This window comes from Papio anubis, chromosome Y (assembly GCF_008728515.1).
Source record: "Papio anubis isolate 15944 chromosome Y, Panubis1.0, whole genome shotgun sequence".
Taxonomy (NCBI): Eukaryota; Metazoa; Chordata; class Mammalia; order Primates; family Cercopithecidae; genus Papio; species Papio anubis.
Genome location: NC_044997.1, coordinates 2,460,609 through 2,483,940, shown reverse-complemented (window position 1 = coordinate 2,483,940; position 23,332 = coordinate 2,460,609). Strand labels below are relative to the sequence as shown.

At 36.9% G+C, this 23,332-nt stretch overlaps 1 protein-coding gene across 13 annotated transcripts in view; it reads left to right on the top strand.

The window, feature by feature from the left end:
- Positions 1–23,332, top strand: part of LOC116272355 (histone demethylase UTY) — a 140,879-nt gene that overhangs the window by 109,327 nt on the left and 8,220 nt on the right. For 2 of the 13 annotated variants that reach the window (XM_031661051.1, XM_031661063.1), the window contains 8 exons: positions 1,669–1,795; positions 6,884–6,982; positions 7,432–7,651; positions 8,196–8,330; positions 8,790–8,945; positions 9,447–9,539; positions 11,430–11,525; positions 12,053–12,448. In XM_031661051.1, coding sequence (XP_031516911.1) covers positions 1,669–1,795; positions 6,884–6,982; positions 7,432–7,651; positions 8,196–8,330; positions 8,790–8,945; positions 9,447–9,539; positions 11,430–11,525; positions 12,053–12,448 — 1,322 coding nt within the window. The remainder of the gene's footprint in view (positions 1–1,668; positions 1,796–6,883; positions 6,983–7,431; positions 7,652–8,195; positions 8,331–8,789; positions 8,946–9,446; positions 9,540–11,429; positions 11,526–12,052; positions 12,449–23,332) is intronic. The other 11 variants (XM_031661059.1, XM_031661052.1, XM_031661053.1 and 8 more) reach the window with 11 other exon arrangements.

Below are 23,332 nucleotides of genomic sequence, written 5' to 3'. Positions count from 1 at the left end.
GTTACTGCTTGACCACAGGATGAGTTTTGAGTTTTTCTGTGTGCTTAGCACTTTATGAAGTAAATTAAATCAAGATTATCACACAGCTGGTAAGCGGATACTACGCTTGCTTTGTAGTTGTATTGATATATGATCAATGGGGACATTTCATCTAAAATTATATGTAACATCTTACTGGATTTTCTTTTCAAAAATCTGTTACATTCTCATATTGAAGATAAGGTAATCTAGTGTTTGAAAGTAATATAAGATAATATGTTATCATTTAGAATATAGCAAGCCCCCTCCCCAGTAATTAATTTCGTTGCTTATCTATCTTGATTATATTTGCTATTTGGGTTAATATTTGTTGGTAGTCCTTCAGTACAGTTATTTTTTGTTTTTGGTCTAAGCAAATAAAATCCTAATTTTTATTCAAGCTGGTTGTAATATACATTTTTTTATAATGTCACTATTTTATCCACAGTTTCAAAAGCAGTTAAGCAGAGTGTTGTTTAGATGTTTTTGCAAAGCTAATTTTATACACTTGAGTTAAGTCACAGCTGATAGACCTTTTAATTTGACTTGAGCATTCAGCATATATTACCTATTAGTTTTCAATTGTTTATGTAGCTGTAGTTCATAATCTATTTATTAAACAAAAATCTCTGGTACACACTCTGTACCACTCTTATGGCTCTTTGAACCTACTTTCCATTTTGCTTTTTCCATATAGCCTGGAAGTTTTGTTGTGATTGTTTATCTAATGCTGTGACGTTTATAATATTATTATTGTAAATAAACAATGTCAATAATGTATGAAGCCTTTTGTAAGTTGTTTAAAGTGTTATTAAATTAATTATATATTATTTTGAGATGTTATGAAAGTTTATATTTTAGGTAAAAGTTGAAAGCAGCTATTAAAAAGAATATAAATGGGCCAGGTGTGGTGGCTCATGCCTGTAATCCCAGTACGTTGTTGGGAGCCTGAAGTGGTCAGATCACTTGAGGCCAGGAGTTTACGACCAGCCTACCCAACATGGTGAAATGCTGTCTCTACTAAAACTACAAAAATTAGCCAGGCATAGTGTCCCATGCCTGTAATGCTGACTACTTGAGGGGCTGAGGCAGAAAAATCTCTTGAACCTGGAATGCAGAGATATCAGTGAGCCGAGGTTGTGCCACTGCACTCCATCCTGGGTGACAGAGCAAGACTCCATCTCAACAACAGCAGAAAGAATGTAAATGGATTATCTCTGATTACATAAGCATTTTTTTATTCTTTGGATGTAAGCATGGGGTTGAAAGTTGTTTTTAAAATTCTCTCACTGCATGGTAACCTTTAAAGGATAGTAAATTTATCAATTTTATGCTTATAATTTATAACTTGCATTTTTTTCCAAATTAAATTTACGAAAGAGAATTTGATTTGTCATCTCTATGTCAAGCCAGTTCCTAAAATCATTTAGTTTTCTGTGTGTGCTTTAAGATCCCTTTTTAGCTTTGATTGTATCGTTTTGTGTGAAATAGACTTCCCTACACTTTGTTTGGTAGTTTCAAATTTTGGAAAAATGTGATCTATGTTAAATGAATAAATTACTGAAAAAGTAATTTGCTGTTTCCCCCATGATTTTCTTGAAACTGAAGAAGTAGAATGATGGGTAAATGCTTATACCTTTTTAATTATAGGTTGGATGCATCATAATATGGATATAGTAGGGGACAAAGCCTCAAAGGAAAGCTATGCTATTCAGTATCTCCAAAAGTCACTGGAGGCAGATCCTAATTCTGGCCAATCTTGGTATTTTCTTGGAAGGTGAGATGAGATACTTGTGCTATCTAGAGTTTATTTGTAATGTAAAATCATTTGTAGATTTTGTAAAATGTAATCTGGGAAGTGACATTTTAAAAATAAATTCCCAATTAGTCTTTCAGTTGCCTGTGTAGCTGTAGTTATTAATCTAATTATTAAACAAAATCTATGGTACCCACTCTGTACCACTCCTACAGCTCTTTGAACCTACGTTTTATTTTGCATTTTCAGTATTACCTTGAAGTTTTGCTGTGGTTATTTACTGCTGTTATAATCATAATTTAATTAAAATTAAAATATAATTACATTTTTATTAAAATATAATTAATATTTTAAAATCATTAAAATATCCCCCTAGTTAAAATAATTATATTTTCTATTTTACATTAAAATATAATTATGTTGTATACTTATAAAAATATAATTATATTTATTGGATATAATATTTTATGTGAAACTATATTTTTTCATTTTAGAGAAAAGGAAAATTGAAAGTTCCTAGCAGATAAAAAATAGATAGCTTTAAATTTAGTTGCCCTTATTGAGGTACTCTTCTTTTACTTAATAGATTTTGTTTTCATATTTTTCTTTTTCTTTTTTTTTTTTTTTTGAGACATAGTCTCGCTCTCGCTCTGTTGCCCAGGGTGGAATGCAGTGGTGTGATCTCTGCTCACTGCAACCTCTGCCTTCCGGGCTTAAATGTTTCTCGTGCCTCAGCCTCCCGAGGAGCTAGGACTACAGGAGTGTGCCTCCATGCCTGGGTGATTTTTGTGTTTAGTAGAATTGTGGTGTCGTCATCACGTTTTCTTAATCTGAGTAGAGTTATTGCTAACTTTTAAAGGGTCTTAAAGAGTACCATCACATAATAATCACTAATAGTTTTTCAATTTAGTATTTAAATTGTATTTCCTTTGATATCTAGTATTTTAAAAAATATTCAACAAAACCCCAAATTTTATCTGTCAGTCATCAGTAGAAATTTGCTGTTTATAATCTTGGCTGGTGATTTTGTACATTAATATGGAAATATTTTTATTAATCATAGTCCTCAGATTACAGTGCTAGTGGAAATTCTAGAGGAAATGTGTAAGTTATTATTGTTTGTTATGGTAGGAACATAAAAATTTTTGGTAACCTGGACATTTTTTTCTCCCTATTTTTCTTGACCACAGGATGAGTTTTGAGTTTTTCTGTGTGCTTAGCACTTTATGAAGTAAATTAAATCAGACACATAAATATTAATTGACATCTCAATTTTTACTTAACTATTGAGAGGATTCGATTATAACTGTCAGGCATCTTTTCAAAACAATGTTGTATCTTAATTTAATTGCCCTAATTTGTTTCAGTGGTAAATTTTAGTTTTGTTTATACATAGGGTAGCTTATTTTGTGTAACTTTGACATGCAGTCGCATTCGAATTTAGTTTTTCCGTTAACTTTAGTTGTGTACAGTGTTTCTTTTTTTTTTTTTTGAAAGTTAGGAAAGCATTTATATTAAAAGGAGATTATTTTTAGGATTATTCCTTATTTAAAATATTGGTCATCTGTTAATGATAAATAATAAAAATGAAGGTAATGCTTTGTGGTAGAGTTTTCATAATGAAGAACTCTAGGGTTTGTAAAATAATTTGACCTTGCATTGCTTGTAATACAAAACTTGAGAGTTCCAAACTTTGACTTGATCCACCATTCAAGTTCAGGAGAAGCTGAATCTGTTTTGTATCTGCATTGCACAACAAAGTGTTTTGAGCAAACTGGCTTTATTACTCAATGGAATAGTTCTAGTACTAAATAGAGCAAGTGAACTAACTAAGTAGCGTTTAGGCTTAGAGCTAGCACTCTTACATACTGTTAGCTTTTGCACAGTGTATGCGTTAATACACTAACATTAAAAGAGGTTAATTACCAAAAGGGGCAGGTGTAAACTTTGGTCTATGGCATTTTTATTATATTTGAGCAATTCTTTTTACCATAAATAGAAAGACTATGAACCAGGACATTTTTTTGCTTTTTTTTTTTCAAGAATAAGATACGTTGCATGTTTTGTTGTAGTACCGAAATGTCTCATTATTGTAAAGGATGGTTGTAATTGTTTACTTCTTGTAGAATTTTATAAGATAATGAAAGATGCTTAAAATTACAGTCTCAGGCTCAGGTCTACAATCCCCGCACTTTGGCAGGCCAAGGAGGCTGGATTGCTTCAATTCAGGAGTCAAATATCAGCCTGGGCAAAATGGTGAAACCCTGTCTCTACCCAAAATACCAAAATTAACTGGATGTGGTGGTGCCCACCTGTGGTCTCAGCTACTGGGAAGGCTTAGGTTGAGAGGATTGTTGGAGGATGCAGTGAGGTGTGGTCTTGCCACTACACAACAGCCTGGGTGACAAAATGAGACCCTGTCTCAAAAAAATAAAACGAAGGCCAGGTGCAGTAACTCACACCTGTCTGTAATCCATCACTTAGGGAGGCCAAGGCAGGTGGACCATGAGGTCAGGAGTTGGAAACCATCCCAACCAACGTGGTGAAACCCTGTCTCTACTAAAAATACAAAAATTAGCTGGGCGTGGTGGTGCATGCCTATAGTCCCAGCTGCTTGGGAGGCTGAGGCAGGAGAATCATGTGAACCCGGGAGGCAGAGGTGACAGTGACCTGAGATTGTGCCATTGCACTCCAGCCTGGGTGACAGAGTAAGACCCTGTCTCAAAAAAATGAAATAAAATTAGTTTCAATAATACACTTTTATAGCTCTATAAGGAAAGTAGTATTCACGAAGGTCTTTCCCTGAGTCATATGAATGTAAGGCATTTGGGTGTGGTTTGGTTTTAACCTTTTTAGCTAAAATTTTCAAACATTACAGAATACTTTCTGACTTCTCAGATGAAGGTAATTAACCTGCTTTGGTTTCATGGAAATTTTTTTCTCTGCTTTTACTTTTTTCGGTCTCATCTACTGCCTTCTGATTTAACACTTCTAATGTAATTTGTGCTGAAAAAAATGGTTTGTTGAAAGTTATACTTAAAAAGTTATTAAAGCTCTGCATAAGGACATTGGGTGTTAGTAAGACACATAGGCATCTGATAATTTGTCATTATTTAGGGCTGTGTTGAATATTGATACAGCTTTTCAATTGGAATGTACATATCAAAGTGAAATGGGGATGCAGTATTACATTTTTACGTAATGACACTGGTTATTGCCTCAGTTAAAATGTCTCCTGGAGTCACAGAACTGTGTAATGTTAAATTTGGAAGAGATTAGGGGAGTGAACCTTTGTTCACTCTCATTTTATGGATGTAGGAAGTAAGTCCAGAGGAATAAAATGTTTTCCTCAAGGTGCCATGTAATTATTATCAGAGAAAGAGTTGCCACTCAAATTTACCCTGTGCTTTTTGTATTACTCTAGATTACCACAGAGGAACCTAGACACATTGCATTAGAGGGAAAGTATTTGGTGACTGGACTCAGATCTGTGTTTTGGTGCATTGGCTTTCTAGTTTTCACTTTTTAGAAATGGAATTGGAAAATGCTGGTCTGAGAAAATACTGCTATTTCTTTCTTTCAGCATTAGCAGATTTGTCTGATAATCTGAAATTGGTTTGAAGAAAATTTCTGTCTTTTCTATTAACATTCACGTTCTTTCTGGTGTCTGTTGCTGTTACCATTGTTATTAAGTATCTTCTTCATCTCACCACTCCCCTCCCCCACTGTAGTTTGTATGCATCCTCTAAATATCTCTGTTTCAGTTGCTGGCATTTCTTATATTTCCCAGCCCATTAATGACTCATTCTGTAGACATGTTTCTACACCTCCCTTATATGCATCTGTGTTCTTAAATCACTCTCCCATATCAGTAAATTCCAAATTAAAATCTCTGACTTTAAGTTAGCTTATAATTCAGTACCACGTCTGGTTCTTTTTACTGAACATTACCAAAGTCCTCACATCACATCTAAATTGGCATTTTTAAAAACACTCTTCGTGGTGTTCTCTAGCAACTTTCCTGATTTGTGTATGTGTGTTTTCTTTTTTTCATTTTTAAGTGATACTGCCATTTTCCCATTGAACCAAGCTTAAAACAATTGCCCCCCGACCCCTATTCTGTAATCACATCATCACATCTTCATTAATCATTAGGTTTATTTTCCCCCATCTTTTTCTTTCTTGCCATTTCTATTTTTTCCCGTATAGTTCTTTACCAGTGTCTGTATCTGGTTTTGTCTGCCCATATTTATTTTTATTTTAATCGTATTACTTGCCCTTTAAACTACATATCTCAAGTTGATAGCCTAGATTTAAAATTTTCCATTTGTAGGTTCAGTAATATTTGCACATATTTTCCAAATCTGTATGAAATCCCTCTTCTCATGTTTTCTGTTTTAATCTGTGGTTCCCATCTGTTCGGGATACACAAATTAGAAGAGATTGAGAAATCAACCTATAGTACCTGTACCACTAAAGATATTGAAGGATTTTTGCTGTTTTGTATCATCTAATGTCATAGTAAAGTGAAATTATACAGATGGTTTCTTGGTAACATATGCACACACATAGAATTCCTCCATCATAAAGAATATAAAGTTAAAAAGTTTATGTGTAGAGAACTACATGTGGATAATCATTTTTACAAAAGGTTTACTTTTTTCAACAAGTCACACAGTTAACGAAGAATGATAGTGTTCTGAGTGTTATTAAATGGAAGAGGAATATTAAATCCTAATATAAAAGTCATTATCAAAGATACTTTTCTCTTTATATTTAACTCTATTCTTATGATGTAGGAAGCCCGAGGTCAAACTGTGTAAATAGAGAGCTTTATGTTTAACCCTCAATATTATAGTATTGAAGAAATCTCCAATAGTTTCAGAAGAGTTTATTAATATAACATGTACTGGCTCTTTCAAGACAGTATTTAACATCTAGTTAACAATACAGATTAAAATAAATCATATAATGTATATCGATAATCATATATACACACATATACCTATGCTTGCCCATTATTTTTTCTTCTTTGGAATACAGTTCATCTTTTTGGCAAATAAATTATTCATGGAATTATATTTATTTATTTATATTTTTTCCTTTTAGGTGTTATTCAAGTATTGGGAAAGTTCAGGATGCCTTTATATCTTACAGGCAATCTATTGATAAATCAGAAGCAAGTGCAGATACATGGTGTTCAATAGGGTAAGGCTATGTATATAAAAGCAATAGAAGTTCACTTGATATACTGGATGATCAAAACATCTAATATACTGTATAGTAATATAAAATTAACTGGCTGGAAGTAGTAGTGGCTCATGCCTGTAGTCCCAGTACTTTGGGAAGCTGAGGCTGGTTGATCTCTTTAGTCCAGGATTTCAAGACCAGCCTGAGCAATATGGTAAGACACCATTTCCATGAAAAATGACAAAAAAAAAAAAAGCCAGGCATGGTGGCGTGTCCTATATAGTCCCAGCTACGCAGGAGGCTGAGGTGGGAGGATTGCTTGAGCTGGGGAGGTCAAGGGTGTGGTGAGCCTTGGAAACGCCGCTTCACTCCCATCTGGGCAACAGAGTGAGACACTGTCTCAGAAAAACAAAAATAAACAAAAGAAAGTAACCAGTTAATTTTGACAGCATTCTTTTTCTTTCCAGTGTGTTGTATCAGCAGCAAAATCAGCCTATGGATGCTTTACAGGCCTATATTTGTGCTGTACAATTGGACCATGGGCATGCAGCAGCCTGGATGGACCTAGGTACTCTCTATGAATCCTGCAATCAACCTCAGGATGCCATTAAATGCTACCTAAATGCAACTAGAAGCAAACGTTGTAGTAATACCTCTACGCTTGCTGCAAGAATTAAATTTCTACAGGTAAAAATCTTAAATAGTATATTTTAAATGACACGTATATTCCTATAATAATTGGCAGGAGAAAGGTGGCTGGCGTGTTTGTCTATTTATGTTTTGATGCTACCTTGTTTCCATACTTTGTAATATTTTGTGGTATTATTTTTCATTTAATTTTAAGTGAAATATGCAGTATGTAAACTAAGTTCTTTTGCACATTTATTGATGCATATTTATATTTTACATTAATATGCGTGAACTTTTTCAGTGTGCTATATCTACATTTTTAAGTTTTCATAGCATGGTAGAGAAAATAACACAAATGCCATTTTTCACTCTTCCTTAAAATTTCATGAGAAGATATCTATGAGAACTGAAAAATAGAGCTTGTCTTTGTTCTGATTCTCACAAGAATATTCTAGTTGCCCTTCTTATATTTAACATCTACCTAAAATCTCCAAATTTAGAATTTTTTTTTAAATACCTATAACACTGAGGAAGATTTTGTGGACTTGCTCTTACTCAAGTAGGCTTGTGTTAAATTTGCTTTTCACATAATTTTTCCTAGGCTCAGTTGTGTAACCTTCCACAAAGTAGTCTACAGAATAAAACTAAATTACTTCCTAGTATTGAGGAGGCATGGAGCCTACCAATCCCCGCAGAGCTTACCTCCAGGCAGGGTGCCATGAACACAGCACAGCAGGTGAGAAGTTGGGTTATATTCTGTAGGTGCCCAGCTTTAAGGGTTTTTTTTTTTCACTCTTTAGTAATCAAATTTATTTCACTAAGACTTTAAAATAGAGAAATATTTTTAATTTAAAAATAAAACTTTTTTAATTCCAAAGAGTTTTAGAAAATCAAAATAAAATTCCCTCTGATATGGGAAGAAATACGGGTGCCAGTTTCAAACCTTTGTATATTCTCATGATTTGAAAGTTATTTCTTAAGTGACTTTTCTATAGTTGTTTATTAAGTTTAAAAGATGAAACTTTTCTAAAGAAGACACACATTGCTCACTTGATGATTCATGTGATTATAATTTTGAATAATTGCCATCAATGATGTCCACATAGTGTTGAAAAGTATATAAAGTTTTATAATTTGAAGGAGTGAATTAGGAATATGTAGAACCATATTTTTGTCTTACTTCTGTGATCCTTAGGCTTATAGAGCTCATGATCCAAATACTGAACCTGTATTAAACCACAGTCAAACACCAATTTTACAGCAATCCTTGTCACTACACATGATTACTTCTAGCCAAGTAGAAGGCCTGTCCAGTCCTGCTAAGAAGAAAAGAACATCTAGTCCAACAAAGGTATATATACATTTTAGAGATATGGAAAATCCCAATCAAAAATGAAACTAACTCTTCTGAAATTGTGCCTGGACTGTATTTTAAGCTTGTGGACATCAGAAAGTGAAGCAGTATTTCTATTCCATAATCTTTGCATCACATTAAATATAGAAGGTAGGGAAAAGTTTGTGTTCATCATGTCATTTTATTCATTTCCCTGCTTTTACAGTATTAACATAGTTTTTACCATCACTTCTGACGTTGAAATAAATTGAATGTTGAATAGGAGTAGAGAACTTTTCTACCTCTTTGAGACCTAATTTAAATGTGGGCCTTTTTTTCTAAATGTGTACGTTTATGAATTAATTGTGCATTTTAAACAATTTTAATGATTTAAAAGGATAAGTCATACGTATATGTATATATATACCTATTCCAATTCCTTGTCACTTGGTTCTCACTAGTCGTAACTATAAGTGTATGAAATTAAGCAAATAATCTTTTACAATAAATTTTCCTTAGAATGGTTCTGATAACTGGAATGTTGTCCAGAGTCTTTCACATCATCCAGTACAGCAAGTTTATTCATTGTGTTTGACACCACAGAAATTACAGGTATGAATTTCTTTGACAATCTTTCCCCAATTTGAAAGCGGTAAAAACAGTAAACATTGTTTTTTAGGTATTAAGTGTCAAATTGAATGACAGTTAACTAAGTTAATATGAATGTAATTAAAATGAGCCCACATTTTCCAGAATAATAGGAATCAGAATCCATTTTGTGAGAAGAGAGGAGACTTAGATTACATAAGATGAGTGACCTTCCAGTTTCTGTCTCTAACCACCTATTTTTAGTTTTTCATGGACTGGCAATGTTAACAATTTTTTTCTAGAGATGTAAGTTGTGCGTGTACAAACAAATATGTTTGCGTATTGCTTTTTTTTTTTGAGACAGTCTTGCTTTGTTGCTCAGGCTGAAGTGTCGTGGCATGATATCGCCTCACTGCTTACAGCTCACAGCTTACGATATCAACTCCACCTCCTGGGTTCAGGCGATTCTCCTGCCTCAGCCTCCTGAATACCTGGTACTATAGGCATGTGCCACCTTGCCCAGCTAAATTTTTTTGTTTTTATAGAGACAGGTTTTCACCATGTTGGTCAGGCTGGTCTGGAACTCCTGACCTCAAATGATCTGCCTATCTTGGTGTCCCAAAGTGCTCGGATTACAGGTGTGAGCCACTGCGTCTGGCCAGGTCTCTCTTGTGTGTGTGTTTTGTTTTTTTGGTTTTTTGGTTTTTTTAAAACAGGGTTTCACTCTTGTTGCCCAGGCTGGAATGCGATGGTATGATCTCCAGTTCTCTCTTTTTAAAATAGAACTGTAGGAACACTTTTACATATATTTTAGGATCTCAGTTTTTTTCTTAAAGGTATATCTTGAGGATCTTCCTGTGTCTGTGCATTGCTTCTCTATTCTTTTATTTATGATTGCATGGGGCAAATCCATTATTTAAACAGATCCCAACTATTGGTCATTTACATGTTTTTCAGTAATTCTGTTACAAATAATGTTGCATTAAGCACTTTTATTATAATACATTTTAAGCCAAATAGCTTTGTCTTTGAATTTTTATTTCCCCATAATACATTTAACTAAAACCACACAAAACAGCTTTCCTCAGAATTTTAGATTTTACTGCCTTTTTCAGACTTTTTTTTTTTTTTTTTTGAGACAGAGTCTTGCGCTGTTGCCAGGCTGGAGTGCAGTGACATGCGATCTCAGTTCACTGCAACCTCCGCCTTCCAGGTTCAAGGGATTCTCCTGCCTCAGCCTCCCAAGTAGCTGGGATTACAAGTGTGTGCAACCACACCCAGCTAATTTTTGTATTTTTAGTAGAGATGGGGTTTCACCAGGTAGGCCAGGATGGTCTCCATCTCCTGACCTCAATATCTGTCCTCCTCAACCTCCCAAAGTGCTCATATTACAAGTGTGAGCCACCATGCCCGGCCACTTTTTCACACTTCTTAAAGGATTTTGAGCTTGACTAACATTGGTTAAGAATCACTATTGTGGCTGCGCACGGTGGCTGACGCCTGTAATCCCAGCACTTTGGGAGGCCAAGGCAGGTGGATCACAGGGTCAAGAGGTCGAGACCATCCTGTCTAACATGGTAAAACCTTGTCTCCACTAAAAATACAAAAAATTAGCTGGGCGTGGTGGCACATGCTTGTAGTCCCAGCTACTCGGAAGGCTGAGGCAGGAGAATGGCATGATCTCAGGCGGCGGAGGTTACAGTGAAGCAGAGATTGCACCACTGCACTCCGGCCTGAGCGACAGAGTGAGACTCCGTCTCAAAAAAAAAATCACTATCTTAACATTGTTTAGGAATTGCTGTCTTTCATCCTGTAAAGGTTCTATCTGTGTAGTCTGTTTAGTGAGGAGTTGCCTTATATTGTCTTAAATTTTAGACTAAACTTTGATTGTATTTGCTTCTTTTCTTCTTCTAGCACTTGGAACAACTGCGTGCAAATAGAGATAATTTAAATCCAGCACAGAAGCATCAGCTGGAACAGTTAGAAAGTCAGTTTGTCTTAATGCAGCAAGTATGTATAATATTTTTATTTTCTCTAAAATTTATCAACATGTTGAGAATATTTCTTTACTACAGTATCATTTTAGAGGATATTAATGCTAACTTACAGTTTCTGTGTATACTTCATGGAATGTATATATCTGAGTTTCACATATGTATTAGTAATGGACAAATTTTTTAAAAAGGAAATATACTCAGATTAACATAGAACCAAATGATTGATTTGAAAGACTTGACAAGAATGTAAATTGAATGGAAATTTGAAATCTTCTGTTTCATGACAGAAAAAAAGCCTGTAAGTTTTTTAATCATTTATAATTTTTATCTGCTTTATTTTGCCCTTGAGCTGTTAATAAAGGGTCGTTTCTTTATATATTGAAACACCTTTCTTCTTTGTGTAGGAATTATATTTTAAAGTGAATCTATTGTCGAAGTATATGTTTTTTAAATTAGAGACATGAAATGTTATATGAAATTAGAGATGTATGAACTACACATTTTCTAAGTTACAGCAGTGTTTCTTTTTTGTTTTTGAAGATGAGACACAAAGGAGTTGCTCAGGTACGAACTACTGGAATTCATAATGGGGCAATAGCTGATTCGGCACTGCCTACAAACTCTGTCTCTGATCGACAACCCCATGCTACTCTGACCAGAGTATCTAGCGTCTCTCAGCCTGGAGTTCACCCTGCTTGCATGGAAAAACTTTTGTCCAATGGAGCTTTTTCTGCAGGCTGTATTCCTTGTGGCACATCAAAAATTCTAGGAAGTACAGACACTGTCTTGCTAGGCAGTAACTGTATAGCAGGAAGTGAAAGTAATGGAAATGTGCCTTACCTGCAGGAGACTACACACACTCTACCTCATAACCATACAGACCTGAACAGCAGCATAGAAGAGCCGTGGAGAAAACAGCGATCTAACTCCACTCAGGTAAAAAAAGGACTAGCGGCTTTCTTGGCTCTTATATAGTAGTTTATCTTTATTTAGTTTGTGTACATTCTAAGAAGAAAAGATAGAAATTTAAAGAATGACTTTGTCTTTAAAAAGTAATTTAAGTAATTGATAATCGTTTAAAACTTTTAAGTGGTACCAAGATCATTACAGGCCTTCCTTGGACATCTTACAGGTTTCATGCAAGACAACTGCAATAAAGTGAGTTCATAATAAAGCCAATCACACTAATTTAGTTTCATTTTTTAGTGCATATAAAGGTTATGTTTACAATATACTGTGTCAGTTTGCAATTACAGTTTGTATAAGCAAACAGCATATACATCTTAATTTGAAAATATTCTATTGCTTAAAAAAGAAAGCCTGTGATCATTAAGCAAGTCATAATTTTTTTTGCCAGTAGAGGGTCTTGCCCCTATTGTGATGACTGCTGACTGATCAGTATAGTGTTTGCTGATGGAGTGGCTGTGACCCCTTAAGACAACAATGATATTTGCTACTGTGATCCTCCCTCCCTCCCTTCTTTACTTCATTCCTCTCTCTCTTCCCTCCTTCCCTCCCTTTTTTTGAGACAGACTCTCACTCTGTTGCCTAGGCTGTGCAATGGGGCTCTCTTGGCTTACTATAACCTCTGCCTCCTAGATTCAAGTAATTCTCCTGCCTCAGCCTTCCAAGTAGCTGGGACTGCACTACCACTCCTGGCTAATTTTTGTAATTTTAGTAGAGACGGAGTTTCACCATGTTGGTCAGACTGATCTCAAACTCCTGACCTCAAGTGAACTGCCCACCTTGGCCTCCCAAAGTGCTGGGATTACAGGCATGAGCCACTGTGCCCAACCGACTCTTTCTTTCTTGAAAGACTTCTTTGTAGGATGCCATGCTATTTGATGTTTTACCAATGATAGAACTTCTTTCAAAGTTAGAGTCATTCCTCTTGAACTTTGCCACTGCCTTTATCAAATAAGTTTATATATTCCAAGTCATTTGTTTTTATCACTGTAGTGTTCACAGCATTTCCCCAGGAGTAGATTTCCTCTTAGAAAACTACTTTGTTTTCTCATCCCTGAGAAAGCAACTTCTAATCCATTCAAAATGTATTGTGTGATTGCAGCAATTCAGTCACTACTTCACGCTCCACTTATCAAACTGTCTTGCCATTTCTACATCTGTAGTTCCTTCCTCAACTGAAGTCTTGAACTCCTGAAAGTCATCCATGAGGATTGGAATCAACTTCCACATTCATTTTGACCTCCTCCCATGAATCATGAATGTTCTTAATGACATGTTGAGTGACAGTGAATCCATTTCAGAAAGTTTTCTATTTCCTTTGCTTAACTTTATTAAGGAATTGCTGTCTGTGTTAGTTATATATAGACTTATCAAATCAAAAGTATTTCTTAAATAATAAGACTTAAAGTCAGAATTACTTCTTGATCTATGAGCTGCAGAATAGATACTGTGTTAGGCATGAAGACAAATTTAATCTCTTTTTACATCTGTCAGAGCTCTTGAATGACCAAGTGCATATTTAATGAGAAGTATTACATTGAAAGGAATCCCTTTTTCTGAGTAGTACCTATCCATATAGACTTAAAATATCCAGTAAACCATGCTGCCAACAGATGGGCTATCACACAGGCTTTGTTATCCCATTTATAAAGCACAGTCAGTGTGGATTTAGTACACTGCATTAGGGCTGTGGGATTTTCAGAATGATAATGAGCATTGCCTTCAGCTTATAGTCACCAGCCTCATTAGCTCTTAACAAGGGTGTCAGTCTGTCTTTTTGAGGCCCTGGAACCAGGCGTTAACTTCTCTCTAGTTAGAAAAGTCCTAAATCACATTATCTTCCATTATAAGGCTGTTTCATCTTCATTGAAAATCTATTGTTTAGTATAGCCACCTTCATTTGTGATATTAGCTAGGTCTTCTGGATAACTTACTGCTTTACCTCGCACTTATTTATATTATGGAGATGCCTTCTTTCCTTGTACCTCATAAACCAACTTCTGCTGGCTTCGGAGTTTTCTTCTGCAGTTTCCTCACCACAGTCAGCATTCATAGATGTGAAGGAGGGGTTTAGACCCTTTCTCTGGGTTAGGCTTTGGCTTAAGGGAATGTTGTCAGTGATGACAGCCTTTATGCAGACCACTAAAACTTTCTTTATATCATCAATAAGGTGGTTTTGCTTTCTTAACATTTGTATGTCCACGGGATTAGTAGTTTTACTTTCCTTGGCCTTCACAACTCAGCTAACTGGTGCAAGAGGGCTCACTTTGTGACTGTTAGCTTTGGACATGCCTTGCTCACTAACTTTAATTGTTCCAGCTTTGGATTTAAAGGGAGAGATGTGGCTTAATGCAGTGACTCAGGCCTTTAATTACAGCACTGTGGGAGGCCAAGGCAGGAAGATTGCTTGAGCCCAGGAGTTGGAGACCAGCCTGGACAACATAACAAGACCCCATCTGTACCAAAACTTCAAAAATATAGCAGGGCGTAATGGCATGTGGCTGCATTCCCAGTCACTTGGGAGGCTAAGGTGAGAGGGTTGCTTGAGCACAGGAGGACAAGACTGCAGTGAGCTGAGATTGCACCACTGCACTCCAGCATAGGTGACAGAGTGAGACCCTGTTTCAAAAAATAAAAAATAAATATCCATAGTAAAACTTCTTTCAAAGTTATGAATTAATCCACAAATCTCAGGTGAGAGATATGCAACTCTTCCTTTCATTCAAATATTTGGAGGCCATTGTAAGGTTTATTAAGTGGCCTAATTTAATATTTTACTCAGGGAATATGGAGGTCTGAAGAGAGGGAGAAAAATAGAAGGACTAAATGGTGTAGCAGTTAGAACACAGAACATTTATTAATTTAAGTTTGCTGCCCTGTCTGTGGTGCCCCAAACAATGAAAATGATAACATCAAAGATCCCTGATTACAAATCAGTGATATAATATGAAAAAGTTTAAAACAATTGAGAGAGTTGCAGAGATGCAAAGTGAACACATTATGTTGGAAAAGTGGTACAGATGGACTTGCTTGCTTGATATCCAGGGTTTCCACATACCTTCAATTTGTAGTAAACGTAGTATCTTTGAAATTCAGTAAAGCAAAGCACAATAAAATGAGGTATGTCTGGACTACATGGTAATTCAGTCTGTGCACATCAGTTTATTTGAAATGTTATAAATTCACAGTACTGTTTTCTGTGTGGTTTCAGTTACATGGAGACAACTGCAGTCCATATTACATGGGAAGTTCCAGAAATAAACAATACATACATTTTAAATTTCTTTCCATTCTGAGTGGTGTCATGAAATCTTGTCTTGTTCCTCTCCATTCGACCAGGATGTAAATCATCTCTTTGTTCAGCATATCAACACTGTACACGTTACCTACCCTTTATTCACTTAGTTGCTGTCCCTCAGTTATCACATAAAAAAAAAAAAAACATATTGAGAATTCAGGACTGTTGACAGTTTGAGGCATCCAATGAGGGTCTAGGAATATATCACCTACAAATATGAGGGACTGTTGTAATTAATAATTATAAAACTAGTGTACAGATAAATTACATTAGATAGTATGGAAATCAGAGGAAAAGGAAAAAAACTATTTTTACTTTACAATTACACCAAATCTCATTGCTATTTCAATAAGGCATAATGACACGTTTTAGAAGGTATCTTCAGGTTGTATTTGCACATATTCCCTGGAGAATGCCACTACTATGCAAGCTGTTCAATATTTATTGTAATGGGAGGAAAGGACTAGCAAAATTTAAATTACCATTAATTGTAATACAGTGTGACATGATAATAAAGTGTACCTTGGGAGGTCTAGCACATTAGCGACTCAGACAATTGAAGGAGAAAGCGCAGGTAAGGAGTGGCTGGAGAGTAGCTTATGAAAAGGTAGGGTAGCAGGACAAGCCGCAGACAAAACCTGTCATACACTGAGTTAAGGAAGGGCTTTATTCGGCCAGGAGTTTAGTCAAGACTCACGTCTCCAACCACCAAGCTCTCCAAGTGAGCAATTCCTGTCCCTTTTAAGGACTCTCACCTCTCAACGTGAGAGGGTCCTGATCAATTGAGCAAACAGGGTACACGTGATGGGGCGCTGCATGCACCAGTAATCAGAAAGGAACAGAACAGGACAGGGACTTTCACAAGGCTTTTCCATACAATGTCTGGAATCTATACGTAACATAACCAGTTAGGTCGGGGGTCAATCTTTAACCAGGCCCAGGTGCGGCACTGGCTCTCTCCCTGTGGATTTCATTTCTGTCTTTTCATTCTTTGGAGGCAGAAATTGGGCATAAGACAATATGAGGGGTGGTTTCCTCCCTTAGTAGAATGAAAGTGAGGCCTCAGTGCAGGACCTGCTTTATCTGATGGCACAGTAAAGCTATTAAGGTTTTGATATAGAGATATGAATTTGTTGAAACTTTTTTTATTTTTATTGATTAATATACTTTATTTTTTAGAGCCATGTTGATATATAGAAAAATTACACAAAAAATACAAAAGCTCCCATTCCTTTCCTCATCTCTCATGGTTTCTCCTCTTAGCCATGTGTTCTAGTTACAGAAGTCTCTCAAGTTCTTGTTTGTCTGAGAAAATTTTTTCTCTGGTTTTTGAATGGTAATTTTGCTGAAATTCCAGTTTGGGTTTTTCTTTCAATACTTCAAACATTTCTGTCTACTCTGTCTTTTGCATGGAGTCTTAGTTCATTCAGAACACTGTAACACAATGCTATGGACTAGGTGACTTATAATGAAGAGAAATTTCTCACAGTTTTGGAGATTGAGAAGTCCAACACCAAGGGCTAGCCTATTTGGTGTCTTGTGAGATGGTTTATTGAAGTTACTTTCTTGCTGTGTCCTCACATGGTCAAATGGGCAAGGATTCTCTCTCAGGCCTCTTTTGTAAGGACACTAATCTCATTCATGAGAGCTGTACACCTTGTGAACTTATCCCCTCCCAAAAGCCCAGTCTCTAGTAACTTCACCTTGGTGATTCAGTTTCAACATAGGAATTGGGCGGTAAAAGTGGGCACAAATACTCACTCCTTTAGTGCATATGTTCGCAAGAGAAGTCAGATTTAGTTCTTAACTTGGCTCCTCCATAGGTAAGCTGGGGTAGGTTTTTTTTTTCCTTGATTTTTCTCACGATTTTTTTCATTGCCTTTGCTTTTTTATAGTTTACATATAGATGCGTATTGTAGTATTTTTTGTTATTTATATTGTTGGATATTCTCATAAGTTTCTGGGTCTGTGGTTTGGTTTGTGTAAGGTCAGCTGAGAGAAACAACAAAAGAGAGAGAGGAAGACCCAAGTTCAGGCAAGCTTTTGGTAAACCTGCCAACCGCTTTACCACAGACAAATGAGGCAGCAGCAGCCAGGTTACAGAATGAGGGGTTGATATTGGGGACGGAGTTTGAGGGAGTTCTTTGGTATGGCCACATTGTGGGCTTGTTTGCTGCTGGTTGATTCTGCCATGTATCACCTTGTAACATTTATGGTACCTGAGGGTGGAGGTAAAGTTTGGTTATGCTTCCCACAAGCTCACTCTGTGGGGTTTAGATGGTTTGTAATCGGGGTTTATTCTTCCGCAGCCAGGCCTTGTAAGTAAAGTCAGCTGGTTGGCTTTACCATGGCGCCTAGATAAAGACTTAGAAATCTAAAGAGGCTTGGGGCAGCATGAAGAGGAGTTGCCCAGTGGGGAGGGGTGGGCAGGATCAAGAAGCTTTTTGGGGCAGTTTGTCCCTAACAGTTTCAATCTTAATTTTTAATATGCTCAGGCATTATGGCTCAAATATTTCTTCTTTTTTTTTCTTGTTCCCATTTTAGTATGTCCATCTCATTTTTGTTACACTTTTTGGTATTTTTCTACATTAAACCTGTATACTGGCTAAAAGTATCTCAGGTACTAAACCTGTATACAGGCTTTCAGTTTGAGGTTTATGTTAATCAGACTATTAGCTTGTATTTACTGTTTACCAGGATTGCAAATGTAAGAGGCTACTATTGGATGTGGTGTTTTTGGTTTCTTTTCTCTGTTACCATATTTTTCCTAGACATTACTGCTTATGTAAGATCTGAATCATGCAGTTCTTTCAGTTGTATTCCCCTGTTATTTTGGAGGTGTTCTATTGATGAGGTGATAAAGTGTGTGGGAAAGAAGTATTCTGTATTAGTTGCCTGTCTTTTAATGAGCCTTTACCTTTTGGCTGATTCATTCACAAGCTCTGGTCAGCATTTTATTCCCCAGTAGACAAGCAGGAAGGCTATAGAGGCTTGGCATTGAGTGTTTTCTGTCTGTCATGTCATTTAGTTTTAATAAAACCCTGGATGTGTTAGACTCTGGCCAAATAGTACAGTAATTTCCCAGAGTCATGCCTTTTTAAGAATGGATGCTCAGGAAACATTTCAGAATGTTTACTTTGCCCCTTTTCCTGTTAGAAGAGGTAGAGGTGTGTTTTCTAATCTTTATTGTAAGATCCTATTAGGGCTTCTGGAGGTAAAACTTATAAAAATGTGGAAGTTCCCTAAGAGTTGGCCTCCCTGAAGCTTCTAACTCTCAAAAACTGAGCATCCAGCAATTTTTCAGTTACAGTCTAGGTTTTTCTCTTAGTGGTTCCAGCAGCAGTTTGTGTTCACGGCCATCTGCTCTGGTAATTTATGATACTACGGTAAGGTGTGAATCTGTCTGCCTTTGTGTTCAATTTGGGTGACAACAGTAAGTTAACCAGTCACTTACCTTCTCTTAACCCTGGGTAACTTACCACCAATCTGTTTTCTATGCATATGGATTAATGTATTATAAACAGTTTATACACATGGAATAATATGGTATGTGACCTTTAGTTTCTTATTTCTTTCACCCGCTATTGTGTTTTCAAAGTTAGGGAATATATCCTGTTAATAACCCTTCTAAATGAAAGTTGAACAGTGCTGGGCTACCATTCAGTTTTCTTTTGTTAGTTTTTGATCAATAGGAATTGAGTGAGGAAAATAAGAAATTTGTGTCAAACAGGCAGTTTGTACAATCTACCAGCTTTTCCTTTTGATTTCCTCTTGATTTCTGTTATAGCTATGTCCTGATCATCATAGAAAAGTTAGCTCCTCAAAATAAGTTATACTCTTTTAGAAATAAGTATTATTCAAAAAAACTAGCCGGGCGTGGTGGCGGGCACCTGTAGTCCCAGCTACTCGGGAGCCTGAGGCAGGAGAATGGCGTGAACCCAGGAGGCGAAGCTTGCAGTGAGCTGAGATCGCACCATTCCACTCTAGCCTGGGTGACAGAGTGAGACTCTATCTCAAAAAAAAAAAGAAAAGTATTATTTGTGTTGTTGTATTATTATATATTTTTTCCTTATAGTTTTTATTAATGGTTGAATAAATGCACCCATGTGGGAATCCACAGACACAAAGGGCTGATTGTATCTTCATTGTTCTCTTAGATCCTCCTCTGGGAGTTTAATCAAACATCACAATCTCAAGGATATCAGCTTTTCATTATCTTTTTATTCATAATTGTGTCCTATTGTCTCCAGCATTCTCTGCCCTCTTCTCTGATACATTTTTCTATAAGGTATATATCAAAACATCACCTAATATTATATATTCTAAATTATTTCATTTCCCTTTTGTCTATTTTATCAGCTGGGTAAAATAGGGAATTAGGGTGTTTTTGTTCTGTTTTATCCCTTGAGCCTGAAAAAGTTAGATGTGGCCAAACTGGGTACTCAATAAAAATGGCTTCAAGGAATAGAAAGCTACCATTCAGTCTAAAACAGAGACTGTCCATCCTGAAAGTATTTGAAGATTTTTAAAAATTGATTTTAAAAAAATTATTTATTATTATTTTTAAAAATTTATTATTTATTATTTTTAAAAAATTTATTTTGAAGTGGTTAGTTTTTTTACATGTCAGAATTGGTAGGGGTAGAAGCTCAATTATTTTATCACACAAAATGTTGTGGGACCATCAAGACTGGAGAGACTGAAAAAGGTTCAGGAGAGTTTATTAAGGTGATCACCGGCTCAGCCGGACAGATGTCTAGAAAGTCTGAGTCCCGAACAAAGGGCTTTTCCTAGTTTTTTTTTTTTTTGACACAGAGTCTCACTCCCTTGCCCAGGTTGGAGGGCAGTGGCGCGATCTCCAGTCACTGCAAGCTCCGCCTCCCAGGTTCACACCATTCTCCTGCCTCAGCCTCCCGAGTAGCTGGGACTACAGGTGCTACCCACGGCTACCACCCACGGCTAATTTTTTGTATTTTTAGTAGTGACAGGGTTTCACTGTGTTAGCCAGGATGGTCTTGATCTCCTGACCTCGTGATCCACCTGCCTCAGCCTCCCAAAGTGCTGGGATTACAGGCGTGAGCCACTGCGCCCAGCCCTACTACTTTTAAACATCTAAGGCAGGAACTACACAAGGCGAGAAGCAAGATACAGAAGCAAGAAACAAAGGCAGTTAAGCATTACAACATTTCTTACATCTTGAGAAAATCATATCTTGCAACCTAAACTTATCTTAATGTTCTCTTTTAACTTGAGTATAGTTGGGGGGTGGGGGAGTCACAACTTAAAGTTGCAGCAACTTTAAGAGGATTTTAAAATTTCTACTACTACTACTAATAGGTTATAGTTGATTTTATTAATTCCTTCGTCATTTCCCCCCTTGGTTTCTCGAAACAAATGTAGATTAGTAAAGAGCACCACAGTTAGCAATTTCTTCTTGAGTGGGTACATACTCATCTTGGGACACCGGTTGCTACTTTTGCAGAGCCATTATTTGGGTGGTGGTATGTCTGTGTACTATTGCGTTTATGGTAGATTGGATGCTTCTGATGAAAAGTGGCAGGAGACAGGGAATAAGTGGTCATCCACCTATTATGGTGGTACCATGATTGATTTAGTGTTAGGAACTGCAAAAGGGATTAAAGTCTGACACAGAGGGAATTGTCTATGAAACTTCTCCTTTCTGTTCTGTTTTCAGATTCTTCAAAATATTGTTGACCTAGGCAAGTTGTTGCCCCTACCTGGTTCTGAAAGACCTTGTCCCAGCAGGCGATACAGTATTTTCCAGCAATGGGGTTCCTTAATACAAACACTGGGATTTGCACTGAATTGTGTAACAAATTCAGGCATGGTAAAATTTTCTTGTGGCATTAATTCTTTGGCTTCCCAAGGCCATTGATCTCCCATATTAGTACCTCCACATATATAACATACAGTAACTCCTAAATTGTTAGCAATACTTTTGGCTAGCTGGGCAAACAGGTTTTCAGCTGATATATGAGGAATTTGAATTTTTGATACTTCAGGATTAAAGTGTTCATTGAAAGATTTATAAAACCTAAAGTGTTGCATTGGGCTAACTTGAACTTGGGTCCTTTGGGGTTTCATGGTGTTGACCAGAGGAATACCAAGTCACAGGAGAGCTCCTTCCTGATCAGACATTAGTAGCCCTTTACGCCCTTTAGTCCAGAAAGGCATATTTGGCTTTGGTATTGTCAGATTGAGTGGGTTGCAAGTTCCTATCTTCACTGCTTAGCTGGCAAACAGAGCAACCCTTCCTGTGTATAGGTGCTGATAAATTCATATGTGGTCCACTGATTATCACAATCAGGGCGCTCCTTTTCGGACTCTCCTATTATGGCCTTGGCAGCTGTGCTGCTGATTCTTGTCCTAGATTTTTACAGATGGTCCCAATATCATTCAGTTTCCTGAGATATGTGGCTTGGCAGGCATCAAAATATCATGGAGACAGGCCCTTTATGCGAGTAAAGGAATACTTCTGCTTTGTTTACAAGTTTACCAACCCCGATTTCTGTGAGGTTTGTATATGATGGCATTAGGGGTTCGCCAGAAATCACAGGGCAAGAACTCTGGGTCATTACATACTTGGAGCTGCCTGTTTCCAGAATCACAGACTAACTAGTCTGGTTATAGACACAAGTTCCTGTATGAGTCCCTGTACACTTAGGTGTAGGTCTGGTGTAACAGAGTTTTAGTCATACCTTTTCTGGTCCAGGCTTCTATCATACAGTGATGACAGTCATCTTGGTCCCCTTTTATAACCATAGGTGAAAGTGTCAGTGGCTTCAGTATTACTAATATGATTAAATTTATACTATGCATGGGCACCCTTCTGGGCAAAAAGCTTGGCAGCATTTGCAAAGATAACATGACAGTAAAATAATGAGTACAAATAAGAGTGTAACTATGCTTGTAAATTCAGTCCACATTTACGTATCTATCATTGACTTCCTCAGGCTTCAGCTGTGCGTAGACTAGTCAGCTTCCAGTTGTGTGACTAGAGCAGGGCTCGATGTTTCCTTAAGCTTCAGCCATGCGTGGACCAACCAACCTCTGATGTGGTCAGAGCAAGGCAATTGTCCTTGTCAGCAGTGGCATGGTTTTGCCGCAGAATCAGCTATGTTGGGTAGTCTGGGTTTCGTTGACAGGTCCACGGTCCTGAGTTGCAGTCGCTGCTGGTTTCATTCAGCTATGATAAACCCATGGTGTGATATCTGCAACTTTAACAGCAGTAGGGGGAGACAAGATCACAATATGGGGACCATCTCATAAAGGCCCTAAGGTGGCTGGGTTCCGTTGTTTGACCCAGGCAGAGTCTCCAGGTTGGAAGGGATGTACTGCATCTGAGAGGCTAACAGGTATTCTTTCTCTTACCCACCTTTATATATCCTACATGCCCTCACCGAAGGCTTGCATTTGCCTTTTTAAGGTTAATTCCCCAATTTCTTTTAAATCACCTTTTATCTGAGTTATGATTTTGGGTGGTCGGCCAAACACCATCTCATAGGGTGAATACCCAGTTAATTTAGGTGCACCTC